Below are 23020 nucleotides of genomic sequence, written 5' to 3'. Positions count from 1 at the left end.
ACCCAGAAAAGCTTGAAAGCTTCTAGATCAGGCAGTCCTTCACATTTTCTGGGACCGCAGAGTACTTTGATTGTGCAGTTTACCGCGCTATTGCTCATCTCCTATTAAAGGGGTAGTGCGGCGGTAAAAAATTATTCACAGAATAACACACATTACAAAGTTATACAACTTTGTAATGTATGTTATGTCTGTGAACGGCCCCCTTCCCCGTGTCCCACCACGCCTACCCGTGTACCCGGAAGTGTAGTGCATTATACATTACCTGATCCGTGTCTCGCCCGTCCGCCATCTTGTGCCAAACGTCATCTTCGGCCTGCCGGCCCGAGCACCTCCGATCTTCCCGAGTGCCGGGCGCCCTCTGCCGCGTCATCAGCCGCTGAGCCGCGATTGGCCGAGCACAGTTATGCTCAGCCAATCGCGGCTGAGCAGCTGATGACGCAGCAGAGGGCGCCCGGCACTCGGGAAGATCGGAGGTGTTCGGGCCGGCAGGCCGAAGATGACGTTTGGCACAAGATGGCGGACGAGTGTCGACACGGATCAGGTATGTATAATGCACTACACTTCCGGGTACATGGGTAGGGGTGGTGGGACACGGGGAAGGGGGCCATTCACAGACATAACATACATTACAAAGTTGTATAACTTTGTAATGTGTGTTATTCTGTGAATAATTTTTTACCGCCGCACTACCCCTTTAAACCCTACCTACTGCTGGGTGTAACAGTAGCTGTATCATGACTGAGGACCTCCCCACCCCATCTGCCATGATAACTGAAAGGTGACCCAAAATTGCATGGGGGAGTCAAGCGGCATTGGATGCCAGAAGTCATTCAAGTATTTAAGTTCTGCAGTCACCTCTGACCGCATCATCTAGGTCACAGGTGTCAAATTCAGGCACTCCAGCTGTTGCAAAACTACAATACCCATGATGGGTATTGTAGTTTTGCATCAGCTGAAGGGCCTGAGTTTGACACCCCTGATTTAGGTGGTTAAACAGCTGGCAACCATGTGATCTCCCATGTTCGCTAATAGCAGCCGACACACTCCAGGCATCTAATAGGCTCAAATCCTGGGCCTTCTCTATAGATCTTTATTGCCACCATGGATATATCTGTCATGAGAAATTGAAGGAGAAGTCCAGTGAAAAAGTAATGTATTGCCCCCCAAAAGTTATATAAATCACCAATACACACTCATTACGGGAAATGCTTATAAAGTGTTTTTTTTTCCCTGCACTTACTACTAAATCCATCCTCTCCAGCAGCCACGGCCCCCACAGCTCTGGGAGTCGGGTCGTGACATCACCATTTTATCCAGGAAGTAAAGTCTTGATGCAATAGTAAGTACAGGGAAAAAACACTTTATAAGCATTTTCCGTAATAAGTGTATATTGGGGATTTGTATAACTTTTGGGGGGCAATAAAATATTTTAATAACATTTTTCACTGGACTTCTCCTTTAAGGGGTTAAAGGCATTTTCTGGGAAGTCTTTTTAAATGTCATTCTGACATGTCCTTTATGCCAAAACTTATACAATATTTTTCTTAGGATTAGGATTTTTGCTGCTTCTAACCAAGGGTCCCATCCACAGAACTTTGTATCAGCCCATCTCTTGGCACAAAGTTTTACTGCTAGTTTAATTAAATCAGCTGCTGGGCAGAATTACATAAGAACAAAATCTTAATCCATAAGAGATTTGAGGGCACAGCTACAAAGAGTCCGAGCGGCTTAATCTCTGCAAGTGTTTCTCTTAATTAACCTTCATTATTAAAATGAAGCTTTATAGAAAACTGTAGGCAATCCATAATAGATACATCCTGGATTAAATGAGTACACTAACAGCAGCCAAATATTCCTTTTATATAACTCATTAAAATCGGAGATCATGTAGCTGTTTAGTAGAGAACAGTCTGCATACGGGGGATGAAGCTCATGAGATGGTTAGTTCAAAGGGAAAAAAAATGTAATTGTCCACAATAAGGTATTCTGGCAATGAGTCACACATATTTAGGATTATTTATTAAAGGACAAGACAGAGATGATAAAAAATATTGTCAATCTTCAAACTGAAATTGTTTGGCACTAGTTCCATGAAAGATGCTGTAGCCTGACCTCTAACAAGTTACTTTATCTTCTCTGCTGTCACCACAGTGCCAAAACAGCTTTGAGCTGGGCAGTTATGTATCAATCTGATATCTAGGACTGTATAACCTATAAGGTACACTATAAATCAGACATTAATTGCATAACCTGACCACACTCTGGCCTGCCCGAGGTGATCGGGTAGAGGAAAAAAGCCAAAGCTGCTGATTTACCCAATTTTCACAACTCCCATTAAAGGTGCATATCCTGCGGATATGTCATTAGTCTGCCAGATAGGTATACCCCTTAAACCCAACAATTTCTATTATCCCATATAATGCACAGTCTCAATCACTATTCCTGCAGTGGCATCTGTTTCATCCCAGCTCTGCCATATCCATATATTTCATCTGGAAATCTGGATCATGTGACCTCAGGTGAGTCACCAGCTTGATTTTCAAATCTTAAATATGCCATCAATCCCATGATGCATCAGCGCAGCAACACATGGACAGCAAGAGCTAGTATGATCTCTGTCTACTAGGAGGACATTTTTTTTATCAACTGTAATAATTAAAAAAAAAAAAAAAATGACTGCCGTATAAAGTCAGACAGGCAGAAGTGGCGTTTATTTAATATATATTTAAGAATGAGTGCCTTTTAAAGTCAACCATTATTTTCTCTAGTGATCGGCCATTAATCCTTTAATAAACAAACCCAACATACAAAGACAACTAATGGGGTCTACATGAAGTATGATTTATAGGTAATGAATTCACCCACACACCATGATGGAAATTCAATACCTGACAAACGTTCCCAGACCCCTCTGTCTCTTTACATCTAATTTTCCAGCAGCTTGAAAGCATTTTATTCTTAAAGAAAATCAATCAGAAAAACAATTATTAAAGTTAAAGTGTATGGTCCAGTTGGGGATTTACATGAGCAAGCTAAGATACTTCTATACTTCTACTTATATATACATATATAGAAACAAAAGGCCCAAAACCAGCATTACCTGCTCCAGGTCGGTGCTTTTCCTCTTTCTTGTGGTTCTTGATATTTTTACAGTCACCGGCGAGTTATCACCATGTTTCACTTCCATTTTGTTAGGCTTCACTGGGCTAAAACTTATTTCCATCTGAGGTTTTGGAAATCTGCTGGTTCTTCCATTCTCCGTAGAAATCATAGAGGAATCTAACACCGCATCTGATCCATCCTGTGACTATGAAAAATATCATTATACATTGAAAGATGTGACATATCTGACAGGGTAGAATGAAATATTTTCAGACAGCAAAATGACTGGGATTCCTTAAGATTTCTTTTATTTAGTAATATTCTATGAAGTGCATATGCAATAACTTCTACAGTTATTTAATAGAACTACAAGTCAACACCATATTATTAGATAAAGACAGACTACGCCAGCAGAGGACTATAATAACTAATCATGTAAGGAAATAATTATTGTAAATAGGATTAGAGTTCTTGGTAACTAGCAACATGGGACTAGAGCTTCATTGTTATCTCTCACCTACAGCTCTGCTAGCAAATTAAAATGCATAAAGAGGTTCATTACTAAGTTCTCACCTGAGTTTCAGATGCCGTATTGTTACTGCTGCAGGTGGAAGATTTCTTGTCTTTGCAAGGCCTTGTAGAATCATCTTGAGTTTTCATCACCTGTGTTACAAAGTATCAAGAGAACAGTGAAAAGTGTCCCTGTCATTTAAAAAACCTTCGACCCACATCATAGAGACACATTGAAAGCATTGATCAGTTGGAGTCTGGATGCAAAGACCCTCCCCCGATCTCTAGAAGAAATGAGAAGTGCTTGTTCCGCTCACTATAGAAGACAGGCTCCACAGACTTTCTATAGAATCCATCTCGTGCAGCTGTGGTGAGAAGAAGCGCTCAGCAGAGTACTTCTTACAATTTGTTCTGGTCAAATATTGTGTTGTTTTAATGACTAAATGACTAACCACCAGGTACATCACTTTGGATTTTTTATATTAACAGACCCCTGCAGGTATGCTGGTGGTGCAGTCTTTTTTTGAACCAAAGCCTGGTTCTCACGCATGGTGCTGCTCTATTCCCAAGCACTGGCCCACCCTGGAGCACTGGGGGGAAAGCCACCAGCCACCAGTGTGACAAAAACCCCTTCCCCTCTATGATGCGGCTCCATTAATGATTCAGGTGCTCTTGAATAGACCAGTGCCGTGTGCAACGTTTCAAGAAAAGGATTGCGCCAGCAGCATCCCGGTCTGTTAATGTAAAAAAAAAAAAAAAAGAAAAAAAAGAGCGATGTACCTAGTGGAACATTTGCTTTTAACAGACACTACATTTTCGTTTGTTAGGGTACAAACCCACTTGACGTATTTGCTGCGTGAATCAGTCTTAAAAATAAGCAGGCAAAACGCAGGTTGGCTTTATACGATTGTTCTGCGTTAAAATACGCAATTGCGTATTTTTGAAGCGTGAAGCTTGTTGTTAGCAAAGCATCAGTTAACAACCTGTGCGAAAAACACATGTAGCTTCACGCTTCAAAAATACGCAATTGCGTATTTTAACGCAGAACAATTGTATAAAGCCAACCTGCGTTTTGCCTGCTTATTTTTAAGACTGATTCACGCAGCAAATACGTCAAGTGGGTTTGTACCCTTACCTTTATTTATTTATTTTTACTGGAAAGCCAAAAAAAGTATTATTCTTATTATTATAAAGAAAAATTACTATTTCACAAAGCAAATATGTACCTGAAAACTAACAATACAGTCTATAAAAGATAAAGTGCAGGAACAAACTAAAGATCATTACAAGTAATGCCATTTAATGTATACTTTTATCCTGTATAGCTGGTGGATTGGTTCAGAGTGGTAAGAATGCAGGAAAATTCAGAATACACAAATCACACCATGCAAATGCTGCCATCAATTCATCCACTCTCTAGGGGGCTTCTGAAATTTGTAGGACATCCAAAAACTGATGGTAACATGAGTTGTGTATCTGGTGTGTGTGTGGACCATGTCCGTGTGTAACTGTGTGCTTGTGTGATCTACTGTATGCTCAGTATCCAACCTGGGTGGAAGGTAAGCACATAAAAGATGCAACCTTAAGATAAACCTTAAAGGACAAGTGCCATGAAAAACTTTTTCCCAGTAATTGAAGCACATTACAAAGTTATATAACTGTGTAATGTGCTTCAATCACCTATCTGCCTCCCTTCCCTGTCTTTTCCCCCGTCCACCCCCCACCAGGAAGTGTCCTGACTCACACAGACCTGATTACTGTCGTCACCGTCACCAAGCTCTTCTCTCAGCTCCTTCTCCTGTTACACTAGCCTCCCCCCTCCCCTGCCTTGTCAGGTGACTCAGCTTGCTCACCTCCGATTGGCTAAACAACTGCAAGCCATCACTTGTCACATGTCATGCTTATCTTCCCTCCGACTGACTCTGGCACATAGGCAGCTCCCCCCTCCCCTTATACCCTCTCTCCTGCTGCGTGGACTCAGGGAAGGAGTCATGTCACTAGAGAAGATAAGCTGAGCAAGCAGAGTCACCTGACTAGGAGGGGAGGGGGAGGCTGCTGTAACAGGACCTAGAGCAGCCCTCCTGCTGATGACTCATCCTCACAAGAAGGAGCTGCCTGGTGACGGTGACAGCAGTAATCAGGTCTGTGTAAGTTTAGTGCACTTCCTGGTGGGGGGGGGGGTGGAGGGGGGAAAAGACAGGGAAGGGAGGCAGAAAGGTGATTGAAGCATATTACAGAGTTATATAACTTTGTAATGTGCTTCAATTACTGGGAAAAAGGTTTTCATGGCACTTGTCCTTTAAGTACTGGGACAGTGCATACATGGCTATGTTCAATAGTGAACATTTAAGACAGACACCAGGTTTCCTTTCTGAAAGGTCAATAGCACCCTCTTCCCCACCTAAAAAATAATGTACAGACTGTTACTATAATGTAAACATAGTCTTACAGGTTTTGCAATCCCAATATTTTCCATCTCCTCAGCAGTAGTGGCTAAAGACAGGGAATGCTCCAGCTCTGCTACTTTCTCCTGGTACTCCTTGATGGTGGCCTCCCTTACAGCTAGTTGCCTCTTCAGTTCTTCCACCGCAGAGGAATCCTTAGTTAATAATTAAGAAATAATATCATCATTGTTAAAATAGAGGTTGAGTAATGGAAAAGAACAATTTGTATAATAATGCAGAGTAAAAGATGGTTGGTAATCAAATCTGTATGGATACATTTGTCTGATCTATAATCTATATCAATAGCTCATATACTTTATATGTACATATATGGCATGTATACACAGTGTTAACAAGGCAATAGCAGCAAATCATAGAGAGATAGCTTAGAAAACACAGAATACAGTGCACATACTGGAGGGAGAAGAGGTTCTCCTCTATTGGAGCTTTTTAGGATTTCAATTTCTTTCTCTTTCTCAGCATTGCTAGTAAGTAAGTTCTTCAACTGCGCTTCCAATGCGAAGAGGAGACTATCCCGTTCTTCCCGCCACTTCTGTAGTGTATTATCTTTCTCAGCCAGCTGAGCAGCGAGTTTTTCCTAGAAAACCAAGTGGATGTGAAAGCAAATTACACTCATTACAATTCCATTTTACTTCCTAAAATAGTATATTACCAATGGAAATGCAAAAGCTATGCCAAGGTGCATGACGTAATGCAGTGGCGTAGCTACCATAGAGGCAGGGAAGGCGGTTGCTATGGGGCCCGTGGAGGGAGGGGGCCCAGGGAAGATAAGAGCTTCCTGTGTCCTTTTGCTTAACCCCTTATTTACTGCAGTGTATAAGTAACCCAGTGTTCTCTTACATGCTGCCAAACAAAAAAAGGGTTAATACAGAAGACAATTAGCTCTCTGCCTGACTACAGCAAAAGGTAGTCTGCTCTTGCACCTATCTATATATTCATAGGATTCTGTGTGTGTGTGTGTGTGTGTGTCTGTGTTTCTGTGTCTGTGTTTCTGTGTCTGTGTTTCTGTGTGTGTGTTTCTGTGTGTGTGTTTCTGTGTGTGTGTTTTTTTGTGTGTGTGTGTGTGTGTGTGTGTGTGTGTGTGTGTGTGTGTGTGTGTGTGTCCCATACAGTTTTTTGCTATGGGGCCCCGTGAATCCTAGCTATGCCCCTGACGTAATGTGCAATGACTTAAAGGGGTACCCCAGGAAAAATGTATTTTTAAATATATTACATAAGGAAAGTTATACAAATCCCTAATATACACTAATTATGGGAAATACACATATAGTGCTACTTCCCCTAATTTAGTAGATCAGGCAGTGACATCACGCCTCAAGTGTATGTTCCGGCAGAGGGTGCACGTAGAAGTATAGAATTAGAATAGACGCCTTCACCCTCTGTCCCATCCTGCTGCCTGTCTCCCTCCCTGGTCCTATTACACCTCCTGCCTAATTAAAGGGCAGCGGGGTGGGCGCTCCTTATCTGACGCTCACACCGCTGAGGAGGCCCCTCCTTGTCCTCTGAGCCCGTCTCCCCCCTGCGCCTCAGTGCTTACCCCGCCGCCTGGGCGCATGCAGAAGCACTCACTTGCCACCCGGTCCCGGCTGGGTGATTGCTCCTGTACCTTCTCCCAAGCAGCTGCCCGTCTTCCCTCAGCTAACCTGTGGCTTATACACAGCGCAAGAGCGGTTGGGGTAAGCACTGAGGTGCAGCGCTGTGTATCTGCTCACCCCGCTGCCCTCTCCTGCGCTGTGTATTAGCCGCAGGTTAGCTGAGGGAAGACTGACAGCTGCTTGGGAGAAGGTGCAGGAGCGCTTACCCAGCCGGGACCGCGCGGTGGATGAGTGCTCCTGCATGGGACCGGGCAGCGGGGTAAGGGCTGAGGCACAGGGAGAGACAGGCTCAGAGGATGGGAGGTGCAGAAGGGGCCTCCGCAGCAGGGTGAGCGTCAGATAAGGAGCGCTCAGCCCAACTGCCTGGAACCGGGTATTAGATGTAATAGGACTGGGGAGGGAGACAGGCAGCAGGATGGGACGGAGGGAGGGAGAAGCCAGAAGGTGTCTACTCTAATTCTATACTTCTACATGCGCCCCCTTCCGGAACATATACTTGAGATGTGACGTCACAATTTTTTTTTAGGAAGTGAGCCTGCCTGATCTCCTAAATTGAAGGAAGTAGCACTATATGTGTATTTCCCATAATTAGTGTATATTAGGGATTTGTATAACTTTCCTTATGTAATAACATATTTAAAAATACATTTTGCCCGGGGTACCCCTTTAAAGGAGAAGTCCGGCGATTTCTAAAAGCTGACAGTCTGAAGTAGAAAGTGATTACAAGTAATAACTTATCTCCCCCGTGCCTGCAGTGAGCGGCATGAGGAGGCACGGAATCTCCCACCGGGCTCCGGGAACTTCGGGGTGTCCATGTCATGACCCGGCTGATGGACTGGCCGCTCAGCTATCCAGTCACTGATAAGATAAGCGGCCAGTCCATCCACTCGCACAGGCCTTTGATTTATTTTCAACGTGTATGGTGGTTAAAGCTTTTTTTCTCTGACATTGTGCACTAATTCATCTGTATCAACATACTGTATTGTCCTGCGTAAGACTACTTTTTAACCCAGGAAAATCTTCTCAAAAGTCAGGGGTCGTCTTATACGCCGGGTGCCATCTTTTAGGGCGGATGCTGAAAAACGTAGGAACCAGACTGGAGAACTTGTGGTTGCAAGTTGCTGAATATGGTGGGGGAAGCTCAAAAGCTGCCACATCCCTACTCTATGCGGTAGCTGTATGAAGGGCAGAGCAAGCTGAAGGTGTCCGGGGTATGGAAAAAAAGAGATACGGTAGAGTGGCGCTGTGCCTAGAAAAGCACACCTCTATCACATGCCTGGTCGCCCTTGTATCCTACCGATATTACTGTACCTCCTCCTCTAACTCTCAGATCTCACTGCTGTCTGATGGTTTTTTTATTAATTTGGGAATTTTTATTTTTATAGGAGGAGGGGTAATCTTATACGTCGAGTATATCCCAAACTCTATATTTTAACTGGAAAAGTTGGGGGTCGTCTTATACACCGGAAAATACGATAGATTTAAAATGTCTTATTCTCGCCATCTGTAGTCAGTCAATAACACAGTAAGTAGTGAGCTAGTTATAAGATAGAATTATTGCTCGATGTCTATGTAGGGGATTGAAGCTCCAATGCTATAAAAATATATTAAAGTGAATCCTAACCTGCTTATAGATCCTTATAACAGACATTACACGCAGGCAAATGGAAAAGCAGTGATTTACTTTGGATCGCCTTTGAAGTGTCAGCTTTACACATAACTCAAAGAGAATCGGAGGTATTATGAGCAGCAAAACCCACATTATCCCTTCAGTGAAATTCATTAGGCAAGGTAATCCCAGCAAAAATGATTTCTACTATATATACACATAACCAAACAAACGTGCACATGTATTTCACATAGCGCTGAAACACATTGGGTAGAGAGGAAACAGCATTTTTAATCCAATAAAATAGGAAAACAAGTCATACACATATAACCATGAGTATGTATTTACCATTTCTGCCTGCTGCTTTCCATAGCGTTCTCTATCATCGGCAAATTTTCTCATCTCCTTGTTCCTTTGATTCTCAGATTCTTTAGCCTGAGTGATAAGAGTCTTTCTTTCTTCAAACCATTTCTTTTTATCATTGTTGAATTTCTCTTCAAGCTCCTACATAATAAAGACCACAACAACTGTTTATGCTGGAAGCGTGTTAGCTTAACCCTTAGAGGACCCGGCCAATTTCAATTTTTGCATTTTCGTTTTTTTCCTCCTTGTGTTTAAAAGGCCATAGCACTTGCATTTTTCCACCTAGAAACCCACATGAGCCCTTATTTTTTGCATCACTAATTGTACTTTGCAATGACACGCTGAATTTTTGCATAAAGTACACTGCAAAACCAGAAAAAAATCAAGGTGTGGTGAAATTGAAATTAAAAAACGTATTTCTTTTATTTGGGGGGTATGTGTTTTTACGCCATTGGCCTTGGGGTAAAACTGACTTGTTATATATGTTCCTCAAGTTGTTACGATTAAAACGATATATAACATGTATAACTTTTCTTGTATCGGATGGCCTGTAAAAAATTCAAACCATTGTTAACAAATATACGTCACTTAAAATCGCTCCATTCCCAGGCTTATAGCGCTTTTATCCTTTGGTCTATGGGGCTGTGTCAGGTGTCATTATTTGTGCCATGATGTGTTCTTTCTATCGGTTGCGCATATACGACTTTTTGATCGCTTTTTATTACAGTTTTTCTGGATTTGATGCGACCAAAAATGCGCAATTTTGCACTTTGGGATTTTTTTGCGCTGACGCCGTTTACCGTGCGAGATCAGGAATGTGATTAATTAATAGTTCGGGCGATTACGCACGCGGCGATAGCAAACATGTTTGTTTATTTATTTATTTGTTTACTTTTATTTAAAACCTGGGAAAAGGGGGGTGATTCAGACTTTTATTAGGGGAGGGGGCTTTTTACTATTAACCCTTTAAGGACATGGCCCATTTTCGTTTTTACGTTTTCGGTTTTTCCTCCTTGTGTTTAAAAGGTCATAGCACTTGCATTTTTCCACCTAGAAACCCACATGACCCCTTATTTTTTGCGTCACTAATTGTACTTTGCAATTACAGGCTGAATTTTTGCATAAAGTACACTGCGAAACCAGAAAAAAATTCGAAGTGTGGTGAAATTGAAAAAAAAAAACGCATTTCTTTTATTTGGGGGAAATGTTTTTACGCCATTCACCCTGGGGTAAAACTGACTTGTTATGCATGTTCCTCAAGTCGTTACGATTAAAACGATATATAACATGTATAACTTATATTGTATCTGATGGCCTGTAAAAAATTCAAACCGTTGTTAACCAATATACGTTCCTTAAAATCGCTCCATTCCCAGGCTTATAGCGCTTTTATCCTTTGGTCTATGGGGCTGTGCGAGGTGTCATTTTTTGCGCCATGATGTGATCTTTCTATCGGTACCTTGATTGCCCATATACGTCTTTTTGATCGCTTTTTATTACATTTTTTCTGGATTTGATGCGACCAAAAATGCGCAATTTTGCACTTTGGGATTTTTTTGCGCTGACGCCGTTTACCGTACGAGATCAGGAATGTGATTAATTAATAGTTCGGGCGATAGCAAACATGTTTATTTATTTATTTATTTGTTTACTTTTATTTAAAACCTGGGAAAAGGGGGGTGATTCAGACTTTTATTAGGGGAGGGGGCTTTTTACTATAAACAACATTTTTTTTTTTTTTTTTTACACATATACTAGAAGCCCCCATGGGGGACTTCTAGTATATACACTGTGATCTCTCATTGAGATCTCTGCAGCATAGATATGCTGCAGAGATCCATGAGATCGGCACTCGTTTGCTTTCGGCTGCTGCAGCCGAAAACGAACGAGTGCCGAGCCGAGGACGGCGCCATCTTGGAGCGGTCCCCGGCCGGCTTCAGTATCGGAGATCGCTCCTCCGGGACAACGTCCCGGAGGAGCGATCTCCCCACTATACCACCACCGATCATATGCAGCCGGTAATCGGAGGCAGCTGTCAAAGATGATTAGCGGGCACGGCTGTCAAAGATTACCTGATTAGCGGGCACGGCGATCGGACCGTGCCCGCTAATAGCCACGATCCCGGGCTACATGAAGCACCCGGGATCGCGGCGGTTCAGAGCACGGCCGTTGCGCGGCCCCGCTCTGAACGCGGGGAGGCGGCCCTGGGCGTAAGGGTACGTCCAGGGTCGCCTAAGGGTTAAAGTGTAACTGCCATATTTTTCTTTTTTTGTTGCAGAAATCATCAGTATAGGCTATTTTAGGAAACACTATAATAGGTTTTATTAGGCAAAAAAGCCTCTTTTTGTACTCAAAAAGCAATTTCTTGGCCTCCCCCCTCACTTCTTATCTGTGCATTATCAGGCAAATCCGTCTTCATTACAGAGAAGCAAGTGAAGATGGGTTCTGTTGTGCCTATTATATCCTATGGAGGGGGGAGGGGCCGAGGGAGATGAGCGAGTAGGTAGAGGAGACATGAAGGCCAGCTGTTTGGAGACTGTCTGGGCACCTAAAATGCTGGATTCAGAGGTCAGAAAGGTCAGTGCTTATCTAGGAACTTGCTGAGAGAAGATTGCAGGGTGTTGTGCTGTGCAGGACTGGTCCGTGCTCACTCACTTCTCTCAGTCCCTCCCCTCTCCATAGACACATAATGGACACAGAAATCCTGCTTCTTCTGAAGTCAGAGGGAAACTAGGAAAACCGCTTTTTCAGTACAGAAGGAAACTCTTTTGCTAAATAAAAACTATTAGAGTTTCTTAAACTCGCTTGTACTATAGATAATTATTGTTTTCAGAAAAATGACCCTGAAATGACAATTCCGCTTTAAGTATACATACAGAGATAAGAATACCAACATGGAAAAAAAAAACACTCATATGGCTGGGGCTGTGCTGTTCATAACTAGCAATAATGCAGAGATCCTGTAGTTTGATCTGTACTGTGGTAATTTTATCACTAGATGGCACAATATTTGAGCCCATGTGTTGATACAGGCAGTTTAACAAGGGAGACTATGCTTCAGAAGTAAATGAAATGTCTGATCATCATTATCAAGTAACAGATGCAGTTTTAGGCAGATGGGTGTGAAACTGTTGGCAGAGTTGGTACAACTGATGTTGTTCGTAGGTGTTCCCCATACCTCTAAACCGCAACGAAAGTAAATGTATGCTATGGACAGCTTGATTCACAGAGGGCGAGAACACCCTCTGATGGTGACAGGAGCTGCGCACAATGGCACAGCATTGATCGGTGTATGCAATCTAGTCATTGGGTAGTGGGGATTGTAGAGAAAAGGTTTTTAACAAATATACCAAAGACCCTCTCCCAATAAAAGTTAAAATTACCCTTTACCATTTTATACATAAAACACATAAAAATAAACATATTATATATTGTAGTGTCCACAATTGTCTCATCTATTAAGCTATACCAATAATACTCCTGTACAGTTAATAGCGTAAACGAAGAGAGGAAAAAAAAGTGCCAGGAAAGCATAAACAGTAGAGATGAGCGAACCAGGTTCGGGTCCATCCGAACCCGAACGTTCGGCATTTGATTAGCGGGGGCTGCTGAACTTGGATAAAGCTCTAAGGTTGTCTGGAAAACATGGATACAGCCAACGACTATATCCATGATTTCCACATAGCCTTAGGGCTTTATCCAACTTTACCAGCCACCACTAATGTAATGCCGAAAGTTCGGGTTCGGATGGACGCGAACCCGAACCTGGTTCGCTCATCTCTAATAAACACCATAAAGCGTCATTATATTCACAAATTGTTGCATCATCTTTACACACTTACCCTTAGCTGGCTCTGCACTTTGCTCACTTCCGTCTTGGTTGTTTCGGTGTTATTATTCGTTTCTCTGCTTAGCTCTATAACATTTTCTTTGCCGGATATTTTCTCTCTGTATTTCTGTTTCCACACCTCTAGCTCTGTATAGAAGACAATGATATACATAGGAATACAGAACGACTGTTGTATGACATCTGTTACATGCACTGCTGCATTTTTTATGACATAATGTCATGTGAAAGGTGAAGTTATATATAATATATATATATATATATATATATATATATATATATATATATATATATATATATATATATATATATACACACTCATGTGTGGGGCAGATAAGGCAGCATAGGCGAGACAGACATGAAATGGGAGGATTAGAAAGGTTTATGGGAGGCACTAGCTTGAATAATGGGTTACCTGCAGAAACCTTATCCTTTCAATACAGTATTAGCAAAAGATGGAAAGAAAAAGCAGGGATTTATACAACTATTATGTAAGTAATATAAGCACTTCTCATCCAATCTAAATAGTTCAGCTAGGACTCAGACAGCCTTCCCAAAATTATCAAGAAAGGATTGTGAATGTCGTCTGAGAAGCTTTATTATAATAAAAATTTAAAAAAAAACACTCAAAATATTAAAATACATCCTACAAATAAGCAGCTCTGTGATGATAGTGTGACTTCCATATTTATTGTATAATAAACAACCTGTGATATGTAAAGTAACTGTTGAAATGGGAAGAGGGAAATATATCAAGCTTGGCGCTTTATATGGCGTTAATATGAAAGCGCACTGCTTTGTGGTTCCCAGATTTATTAAGAAGCGCACATTATTTTTCCCTATACAACACACTTGCCTTCAGCAAATTTCTCTGCTTCTTCTGTTTTGGCTTCAAGTGCTTGCTCCAGTTCTTCCTGAGTCTGTTCCTGCTCAATAAGTGTCAACTTCATATCTTCTATTAGCTTTTCTTTTGCTTTTACATCTGAAACCCACAGACAGAACAAGTTATAGCCACTTTCATTAGATTGTATTCTTCAAGTACTACACTATTGTATGGATTTACAGCAGGAACGCTCCAGCATAGCACAAATGAGGTTATTGGAGAGATACATACATAATATAAAAGTGTCCGTTCTTCTGGGTGCAGCTGTCTCATGTACCGCTGATTTCTCACTGTATTGAGGTCATAAATAGCCCTAACGTTTGGTAGTACTGAAAAATGGCATGGCTGAACGTTCCTGTGTTCTCTATGAGGAGGAAAAAGCTGCAGCCAAAGAGCTCTGATTGAGGCTTATCTCTCCCAGAACAAAGGGGTCAGGTTGTGATTTTTCATCAAGCCTCCAAATCTGTTGGTTTGGAAAAAACCCATACACATAAGGTGCAACTACAGCCCATGAAAGAATACACCACTTCCTGCAGGACAAAAATCCCCAATAACACCTCTGTCCATGTCAGAAACTCAGTAGTAGCAAATCCCCTAAAAAAAACCCTTCTGCTCTGGACAATTCCTGACATGGACAGAGGTGGCAGCAGAGAGCACTGTGTCGGACTGAAAAGAATACACCACTTCCTGCAGGACAAACAGCAGCTAATAAGTACTGGAAAGCTTCAGATTTTTAAATAGAAGTCAATAACAAATCTGTATAACGTTCTGACAGCAGTTGATTTAAAATAAATAAATAAACCACTGAAGTCCCCCTTTAAAGACTGTCTTGTCTACATTGTCTAACTGTATTAGTAAATATAGGCCAATAAGTAGAGATACTAATATAAGTAATGTCTGTAGTGAAATAATAAGCATGGAGGCTTATAATAAAGGTGATTTCTGTAGACAGTGTCTGTTTGTGGATCATCTGCTCTTGGTAATGTATTAGAAGCCTGACTGGCTCTGTGCATAGGGACAAGACAATCTTTTTAATTAAAATTTCCATTTAAGTCAGATAAAAGCTCTATAACTGGGCCCAGCAATTACATCCAAATAAAACACAATTATACAGCATTCACTGCTTTGTTTGAACTAGAAGGTGCAGGTTAAACAGTAGCTGACAATATCATCTTGGCAAAGAATTACTGTGTAACATTTTGTGCACATTTTCATTTATGTGCCATGCTGTATCTTCTCCCCACAATCGGGAATATGCAGCAAACTTTTGCTGTACAAGCTCGGTATCAGCTCTTTACAGTCGCTGCAACATGCATTAAAGGGGTACTCCAAAGATTTTTGTCAGTCTAACACAGTGCTCTCTGCGGTCACCTCTGTCCATGTTAGGAACTGTCGAGAGCAGTAGCAAATCTCTAATGCAATTCTACCAGGCTGAATGTATGTTACCACAATTTTATATTTATGTAATATACCTAATGTTATTACTGTTTTTTCTAAACATGTTAACTATACTGTTGGCACTAAAGTCAGTGCTAATAGACTTTCTCTTTTGTAATTTGTTTTTAAAAACCCTAATAAAAACATTAAACCAGAAAAACCTCTCCTGGCTTGCACAGTTCCTGACATAGACATAGACAGCAGAGAGTACAGTTTATAGTGGAAAGAAAACACAACTTCCTGCAGGACATACAGCAGCTGATAAGTATAAGGTGGCCTGAAAATAGAATTCACAAATCTGTATAACTTTCTGATACCAGTTTAGAGTGCTTAATGTAAGGTGGAGGTGAATTACTCAACTGGGGGTTCTGTGTCTATGCATTTAAGCCCTTATAGTTAGATAAAGTAGACTGACTGGGCTCCCTGCTCTGCCACTCACCCTTGTAGCCGCAGGCAGTATTCTGCCTTCAGCGCAACAAGTGGTCGCTGTCTCCTTCAGTTCCCTGGTGCAGGAGTGACAAAAGAGGCTGCAGGATTTGCCTGCATGGGGGGGGGGTTGATAATGGGGAATACAATTTACTTGGGGGAGCTATTTACATGGATACACACACAGGGAGCTCTCTTATACTATACAGGGGCACAGAGGGGGCTTGTCTACTCTACACGGGCACTTAGCAGCCCAAATACTCTTTGGAGGCACATATTGGGCACAACTGCTTGAGGCACAGAGGGGGGCACTGTTACTGTGGGAAGCAATACAGCTGCTGCCTCAAACACATTAAAAATAGTATCTGAGGTGCCTGCAAGGAGGAAAATATTGCTTATTTAGCAAAAAGAAGATAAAGATTTAAATTGCAAATCACACAATGTAAAAAAACAAAAAAAACAAAACACTATTTTTTGCCCATATCGCCCAGCTCTACTACAGGGTATTGTGACACACAAACAGGTTTTTCATGAATATAACATATCTGCAGTCTACAAACATACACAGGACTGGATTGTCTTTCCTGCCTCTTGTGTAAGAATCCCATAGGTGATTGCATGTGGAGGTAATATATGACGCTCATTACCTTGACAAGCCTTCTGGTAAAGCTGCGTTGTGTTTTCAGTTTTCTCATTTTCACACGGTTCCTACACAAAAAAAAGCCAGCTATGAATACATGCTATTCTTCAGTAACCTTTATAAGAACATAAATCAAAGATTGATCAGCGGGTACAAGAGATTTCATGTCAGAATGATTAACAAAGGGGATTTACGTAGATGCCCTAGTTATGAACTAACACTCTGTAAACAAGAGCGGCACACGTGTGAAAAAGCTATTACAACCCGCCACACCGTCATCTTCAATTCTATTATTTTATAAGAGAGATGACTGGCACCTCGCTTATTGCAACCTCAACGGGAAGGAATTAAAGGCTGTAGGTTTCTCTATGAATGGGGTGTAAGAGCCGGCTCAACCATGAGTGCTTACAATGCATAAAGGGGTGGCCGGCATTAAGTGCTGAACATGAGACACACTAACTTGTACTAACTTTTTGCAGATTTTTCTTTCCTGTTAAACTTTAAAGCGTAACTGTCATGTTTTTTTTTTATTGCAGAAATCAGTAGTATAAGCGATTTTAAGAAACTCTGTAATAGGTTTCATCAGCCAAAAAAGCCTCCTTCTGTACTCAAGAAGCAATCTCCCAGCCTCCCCCCCCTGACTTCTTATCTGTGCATTATCAGGCAAACACGTCTTCATTACAGAGAAGCCAGTGAAGACGGGCTCTGCTCTCTCCATTGTAAGCCTATGAAGGGGGGAGGGGCTGAGGGAGATGAGGGAGCAGGAAGAGGTGACATGAAGGTCAGCTGTTTGTAGACTGTCTGGGCACCTAAACCGCAGGATTCAGGTGTCAGAAAGGTCAGTGCTTATCTATGAACTTACTGAGAGAAGATTGCAGGGTGTTGTGCTGTGCAGGACTACTCCGTGCTCAGTCACTCCTAACAGCCCCTCCCCTCTCCATAGCCACATAATGGAGACAGAAATCCTGCTTCATTTGATGTGAGGGGGGAGGCTGGGAGATTGCTTTTTCAGTCCAGAAGGAAACTTTTTTAGTACATAAAACCTATTACAGAGTTTCTTAAAATCGCTTGTACTGTTATTTAATGTTTTCAGAAAAATGACCCTGAAATGACAGTTACGCTTTAAAGGACAACTCCGGCAGGACCCCCCCAAAAAAAAAAAAACACAGACACCATACTCACCATCCCTCTGGTGACGATCGCCACTCCATTCGCCCGCCGTCCGTCTCACCGTCACCTGCCTCCGCCGTCCAGGGATGTCTCTTGCTTCCGGGTCCATGAGAGAGAAAAGGCTGCCAGTGCGCTTGCGCACCGGCAGCCTTTTCATTGGCTGGAGCGCATCACATGGCTTCCAGCAAGCTCAGCCAATCAGGGCTGAGCAAGCTGGAAGCCATGTGATGCGCTCCAGCCAATGAAAAGGCTGCTGGTGCGCATGTGCACCAGCAGCCTTTTCTCTCCCATTCACTCTCAATGAAGACGCCGAGGAGGAAGAAGACCCGGACCGCCCCCCAGCTCTGACGTCACTCGACACCAGAGAAGAGGACCGTGACGACCGTAATAGGTAATGTATATATTCTTTAACTTCCGGGGTGGGGGTCGGGGTTGGAAAGTGGGGGAAGGGGGCCAGACCGGGTATTTAACCACATTACAAAGTTATATAACTTTGTAATGTGTGTTAAATAAGCAAAAAAAAATTTTCGCCGGAGTTGTCCTTTAAGGATTTTTTAAAATCCTTAAACAGATCAAATGTGGATACATTAATCATTTAAAGTGTCACTGTCATTTAATTTTTTTTTTTTTTTTTTTTGCAGAAATCAATAGTCCAGGCGACTTTAAGAAACTTTGTAATTGGGTTTATTAGGCAAATATGCCATTATCTGCATTCAAAAAGCCTTTCCCCATGCCCCCCCCTCCCTCTCATTCACTGCTCATTATCAGGAAATCTCGACTGGTTTACTTCAGACCGGCCCTATCTGTGCTATGGAGAGGGGAGAGGAGGAGGAAGGGGGATTAGAGGGCAGCAAAGAGCAGAGAACAAAGGATTACACAGCTGGGACTGTGTGAAAGCTGCTATTCAGAGGTCAGAGAGGTCAGTGCTGACTTCAGATAAGATAGCCCTAGCTATAAATTAACTCTTTGTTGTCCTGTTTTGGTGCCTCATCTCCCTCCACCCCTCCCCTCTCCATAGAGAACAAAGAAGACAGGGGGACAGTTTTAAACTGCTTTTTCATGATAAAAATGTATTTTCCGCTAATAAACCAAATTACAAAGTTTCTTAAAATCGCCTGTACTTTTGATTTCTGTAAAAAAAAAAAAAAAAAAATTAACTGACAGTGACACTTTAAACCAGATATCCAGTCGCATGATGTATAAAACAAACTAGAGGTAAAAATCCAATAATACTTTCTGTCCTCCCTTCCCATCCTGCTCTAAGCTTACAAAGTAAGAAGACAGGCAGATACTGGGGAGAGGAAGATACTGGGGAGAGGAATCAAAAACTGTGCAAACTCACTCCATTTACTGACACAGTGCTGACTTATAATCATACCGTCAGAACAGCGGAGGAAGCATCTCAGACTACCTCTTCCCCTATATTAGGGAGTATATTGCAGAGAAGCAATAGACAGAAATCACAGTGACATTGGCCACTGTGACTACTGCTGGGAAAATGAGGTCATGATTCAGCCCTGATATCATATGCAAAGGGACTGTCACACTAGACAATCGCCTTAATGTCTATTCAGAGGCAGCTGGCTAGAATTACTAACCTAGTACATGGCAATGAAGAACTTTTATAAACATAGTAAACTAGTAAAGTATGTACACAATAATCACATGTAACATGGGCAGACAGTGGTTTTACAAAGCTTCCTAATAACCTTGCTAAGTTGCTGGATTGTCCTCTGTTTGACTTCTAGATCAGAAGACATTTGCTTCTTCAACTTCTCATACTCATTAATTTTGTTGGTCAGAGTCTTCTTCTCATCACGCATTGCAGATATCTGGAAGACATTTCAAGTGTGATTAAACATACTGGCCCAGATGTTCTCTAACTTCTTACCTTGATCCTCAGCACAGTTTTCAGGGAATTTCTCATTTTTTTCTTTATATGTAAATGAGGTAGTTCGGTGCACTGGGAGCAGGACCATTACCCTTAGTGTAACAGTCCACCCCATATATGAATATTCATCCAGCATGATAAGTGCCAGAGTGACGTCACTGCAGAATGCCACCCAAATATTCACAAAGCTGGCCAACGGGGGGAGCACCAAAACACTTATTTAATTTATATATGAAATAAAGTACACGCACAATGACGCTGAGGATCAAAATCAAGAAAATTACCATCACCCTCAGTGCCTTGTGTGCTATAGGGACATAACATGGGACATAACAATGTTGTATAACTTTGTAGTGTGTGTTGTTGTTTCCTATTAACAGGAAATGGACTTTTGCATGGACCTTGCTGGGTATCTTATTTAAGTCTCTCTCAATCCAAAGTTTAAGAATGGTTAGGAAATTAGCTGTACAGGTACACTTTAAATATCCACAGGATATGCCATTAATATCTGGCACCCCAGAGAAACATTCCTGTCTAGGGCACAAGGGCCTCCTGGCCCCATAGGGTGGCTAGAGGTGGCCAGAAAAACAAGCGTGCTGTAAAAATTTACTTAAAGTATTTAAAGTGGAAAATAAAATTGTAATTTTTAATTAATAAATTTGTTGTACAGATGTGACCTCAAAAGGAGAAGTCAAGGGGGGATAGAACATAAGAGGGGGGGGATAGAACATAAGAAAGTACACACACTATAATAGATAGCAATACACACTACAATATGCAGCATCACTTCTGTTTCAGGGCACCCGTCTGCATTCTTATTCTTCACATGTCCCGTTCTGCTACGTTACGACCTGACAGACGTCCCGCTTAGCCAATCAGTGACTGGGGAAGGACACCCCTGCAGACACGGATTGGCTGAGTGGGCTATATTCCACCCTTTCCAGCAGAGTTGTGACGTATCCTGAAACCGGGAGAAAATGACATCCAGCGAGGTATGGGAGCCATGCGGCGCAGCCCGGTAACTGTACTTTGTTATGTTACCCACATACCACATACCCTGCCCACAGAGTAATTTTGAAGTTGCTGGACTTCTTCTTTAATGTTTCTTTTGTACACCAAACTGTATGAGCTATACAAGCTACACTCACTGACCTCTTTTTCCACCTGCTGGATTTGCTTTTTGGCATCAGCCAATTTATCCTTTAATTCCGTGTAGTCCTCTTCTTTTCTCTGAAGGTCTAGCTGTACAGTCTTCAGCTGGTTCTCTTTTTGTAAAAGATCTTTCTTTAACCTTAACACAATGGGTAAAAAAGAAAAAATCAAATAAAAAAAACTGAGTGCGTTCTATATAAGACTGACAAGCAGCTGGTGCAGGGCACTTTAGTAGAAGAAAAGCCATCACGGTTACATAAAACATACTTTTCTTTTGCCCATTTAAAGTCTTGCTTGTATTAAAAAAAAAAAAAAAAAGCACAATGCTACAAATAAGAGAACTTCATTACAGTGAAAAAAAAAAAATCAATATCTAATCTACAACAAAGGAAAGCAAGTTTTGGCTAGGACATAAATCCCCCCTAAACCATGGATGGAATTCAGGTAACCTTGACACACACTTACAGGTCAATATCCCCTACTGACTCTTTTACTTGCTTCTCCCTCTCGTTCTTCATCGTTTCGGATGCTTTCAGTTCTTCCTGCGCCGCTCTAATCTTTTGTTCTAATTTAGTCTTCTCATCATTTAATTTCTTCTGGTTCTTTTCACAGTCCATGTGTTCTGCCTGGAGTTCTGCCAAGCGTTTCTCCAGTGTTTCAGTAGCAGCAGATTTTTCTTTGCCCTCTTCTTCCAGCCTACTAAGCCTTTCAGATTTCTCTCTGTAAGAATCCACAAGGAGATTCAAGTCCTTTATCTGTTGGCTATTTGATAATAACTGATTCTTATAGTCAATTTCCTGCTTTTTATGGCTCTCCAAATGCTCGCTTGTCTCCAACAATTGTTCTCGAAGCTGGACAATAAGTTCTTCTTTTTCCTTGAGAACAGAAGCTTGGGAGGAAATCTCATTTTCTTTTATATTTTGAAGCATGGCCATTTCGCTTTTCAGGTCATCAAGCTGTTCTTCAAGCTGCTGCATCTGCTTGCTTTTCTTAGAGGATTCTTTAAGAACATCTTGACATTTTTTCCAGAGACCTTCTATGGCATTATAAAACGCACTCTCTCGCCCAGATGCCATTTGTCCCACTTGACTGTCGGCTTGCAAAAGGTGCTTCTTGGTTGACTCCAAGTTGACTTGGTTGACTTCCATTATATCAGTTAGATTAAAAAACTCCAGCCCGCCCGAATCCTGACTGGAATCACTGTTGCCGAAGTTATCCAACTTGCTTTGAATAGTCTTGATCTGAGCAACCTTATTGGCAATGTTGATTTGGTTCTGACTGACCTCCTGTTTCAACACGTTAATAGTTCCTTCCATGCTGAGCATAAGATCTTTTTGTATTTGCAGTTCAGAGACCACGCTTTTATTTTTGGATTCCAAGTCGACCATCTTCTCTTCATATCCAGCCAGCTTTCCCTTCAGTTCCACAATAGATTGAGTGAGTTTCACTGCTTGAGCTTTATAATTCTCATTCTCAAATTTAACGTCTTCTAATTCACGCAGTATGGCGCTTTCATCTTTTTTCATAGGACTGTCATGAGGGTCAACACAATCTAAAAAGCATAAGTTAGAGCTTGGTTAAAGAATTCTAACAAAACGTTACAAAGATTAATGTTTACAAAAACTGAAGTTAATGAAAAAGTACATGTTTGACATGGACAATATATAATTGTATAGACCAGTCAGATTTCAAATGAACGATAGAAAGTTTATTTATTTATTTATTTTTTTTAATTCTATCATTTCCCACAAAAAATAAAAATAAATAAAATGCTCTCTATATATGGCTCTATAGATGGGATAATAAAACGGCCATGGCTCTTAGTAGGAAAAGTTACAAAGTCCTTAAAGGGTACCTATAATTTAAACAAAAGGTCTGACATGTCACAGCAACATTTCAAGGTTATATCGGTGGGGGTCCAGGTGCTCAA

At 41.6% G+C, this 23020-nt stretch overlaps 1 protein-coding gene across 5 annotated transcripts in view; it reads right to left on the bottom strand.

Moving 5' to 3' along the window:
- The window catches only part of KIF20B (kinesin family member 20B), a 70980-nt gene that overhangs the window by 11314 nt on the left and 36646 nt on the right, over positions 1–23020 (bottom strand). For 4 of the 5 annotated variants that reach the window (XM_069980357.1, XM_069980354.1, XM_069980356.1 and 1 more), the window contains exons 20-30: positions 21556–22642; positions 21091–21229; positions 19757–19879; positions 16885–16945; positions 14348–14473; positions 13487–13620; positions 9630–9785; positions 6472–6654; positions 6062–6211; positions 3676–3765; positions 3101–3307 (exon numbers count right to left, since the gene is read on the bottom strand). In XM_069980357.1, coding sequence (XP_069836458.1) covers positions 3101–3307; positions 3676–3765; positions 6062–6211; positions 6472–6654; positions 9630–9785; positions 13487–13620; positions 14348–14473; positions 16885–16945; positions 19757–19879; positions 21091–21229; positions 21556–22642 — 2456 coding nt within the window. The remainder of the gene's footprint in view (positions 1–3100; positions 3308–3675; positions 3766–6061; positions 6212–6471; positions 6655–9629; positions 9786–13486; positions 13621–14347; positions 14474–16884; positions 16946–19756; positions 19880–21090; positions 21230–21555; positions 22643–23020) is intronic. The other variant, XM_069980355.1, reaches the window with a different exon arrangement.

This window comes from Dendropsophus ebraccatus, chromosome 8 (genome assembly GCF_027789765.1).
Source record: "Dendropsophus ebraccatus isolate aDenEbr1 chromosome 8, aDenEbr1.pat, whole genome shotgun sequence".
Classification (NCBI taxonomy): Eukaryota; Metazoa; Chordata; class Amphibia; order Anura; family Hylidae; genus Dendropsophus; species Dendropsophus ebraccatus.
The sequence above is the reverse complement of the archived record's forward strand: the minus strand, read 5'-3'. Positions and strand labels throughout refer to the sequence as shown.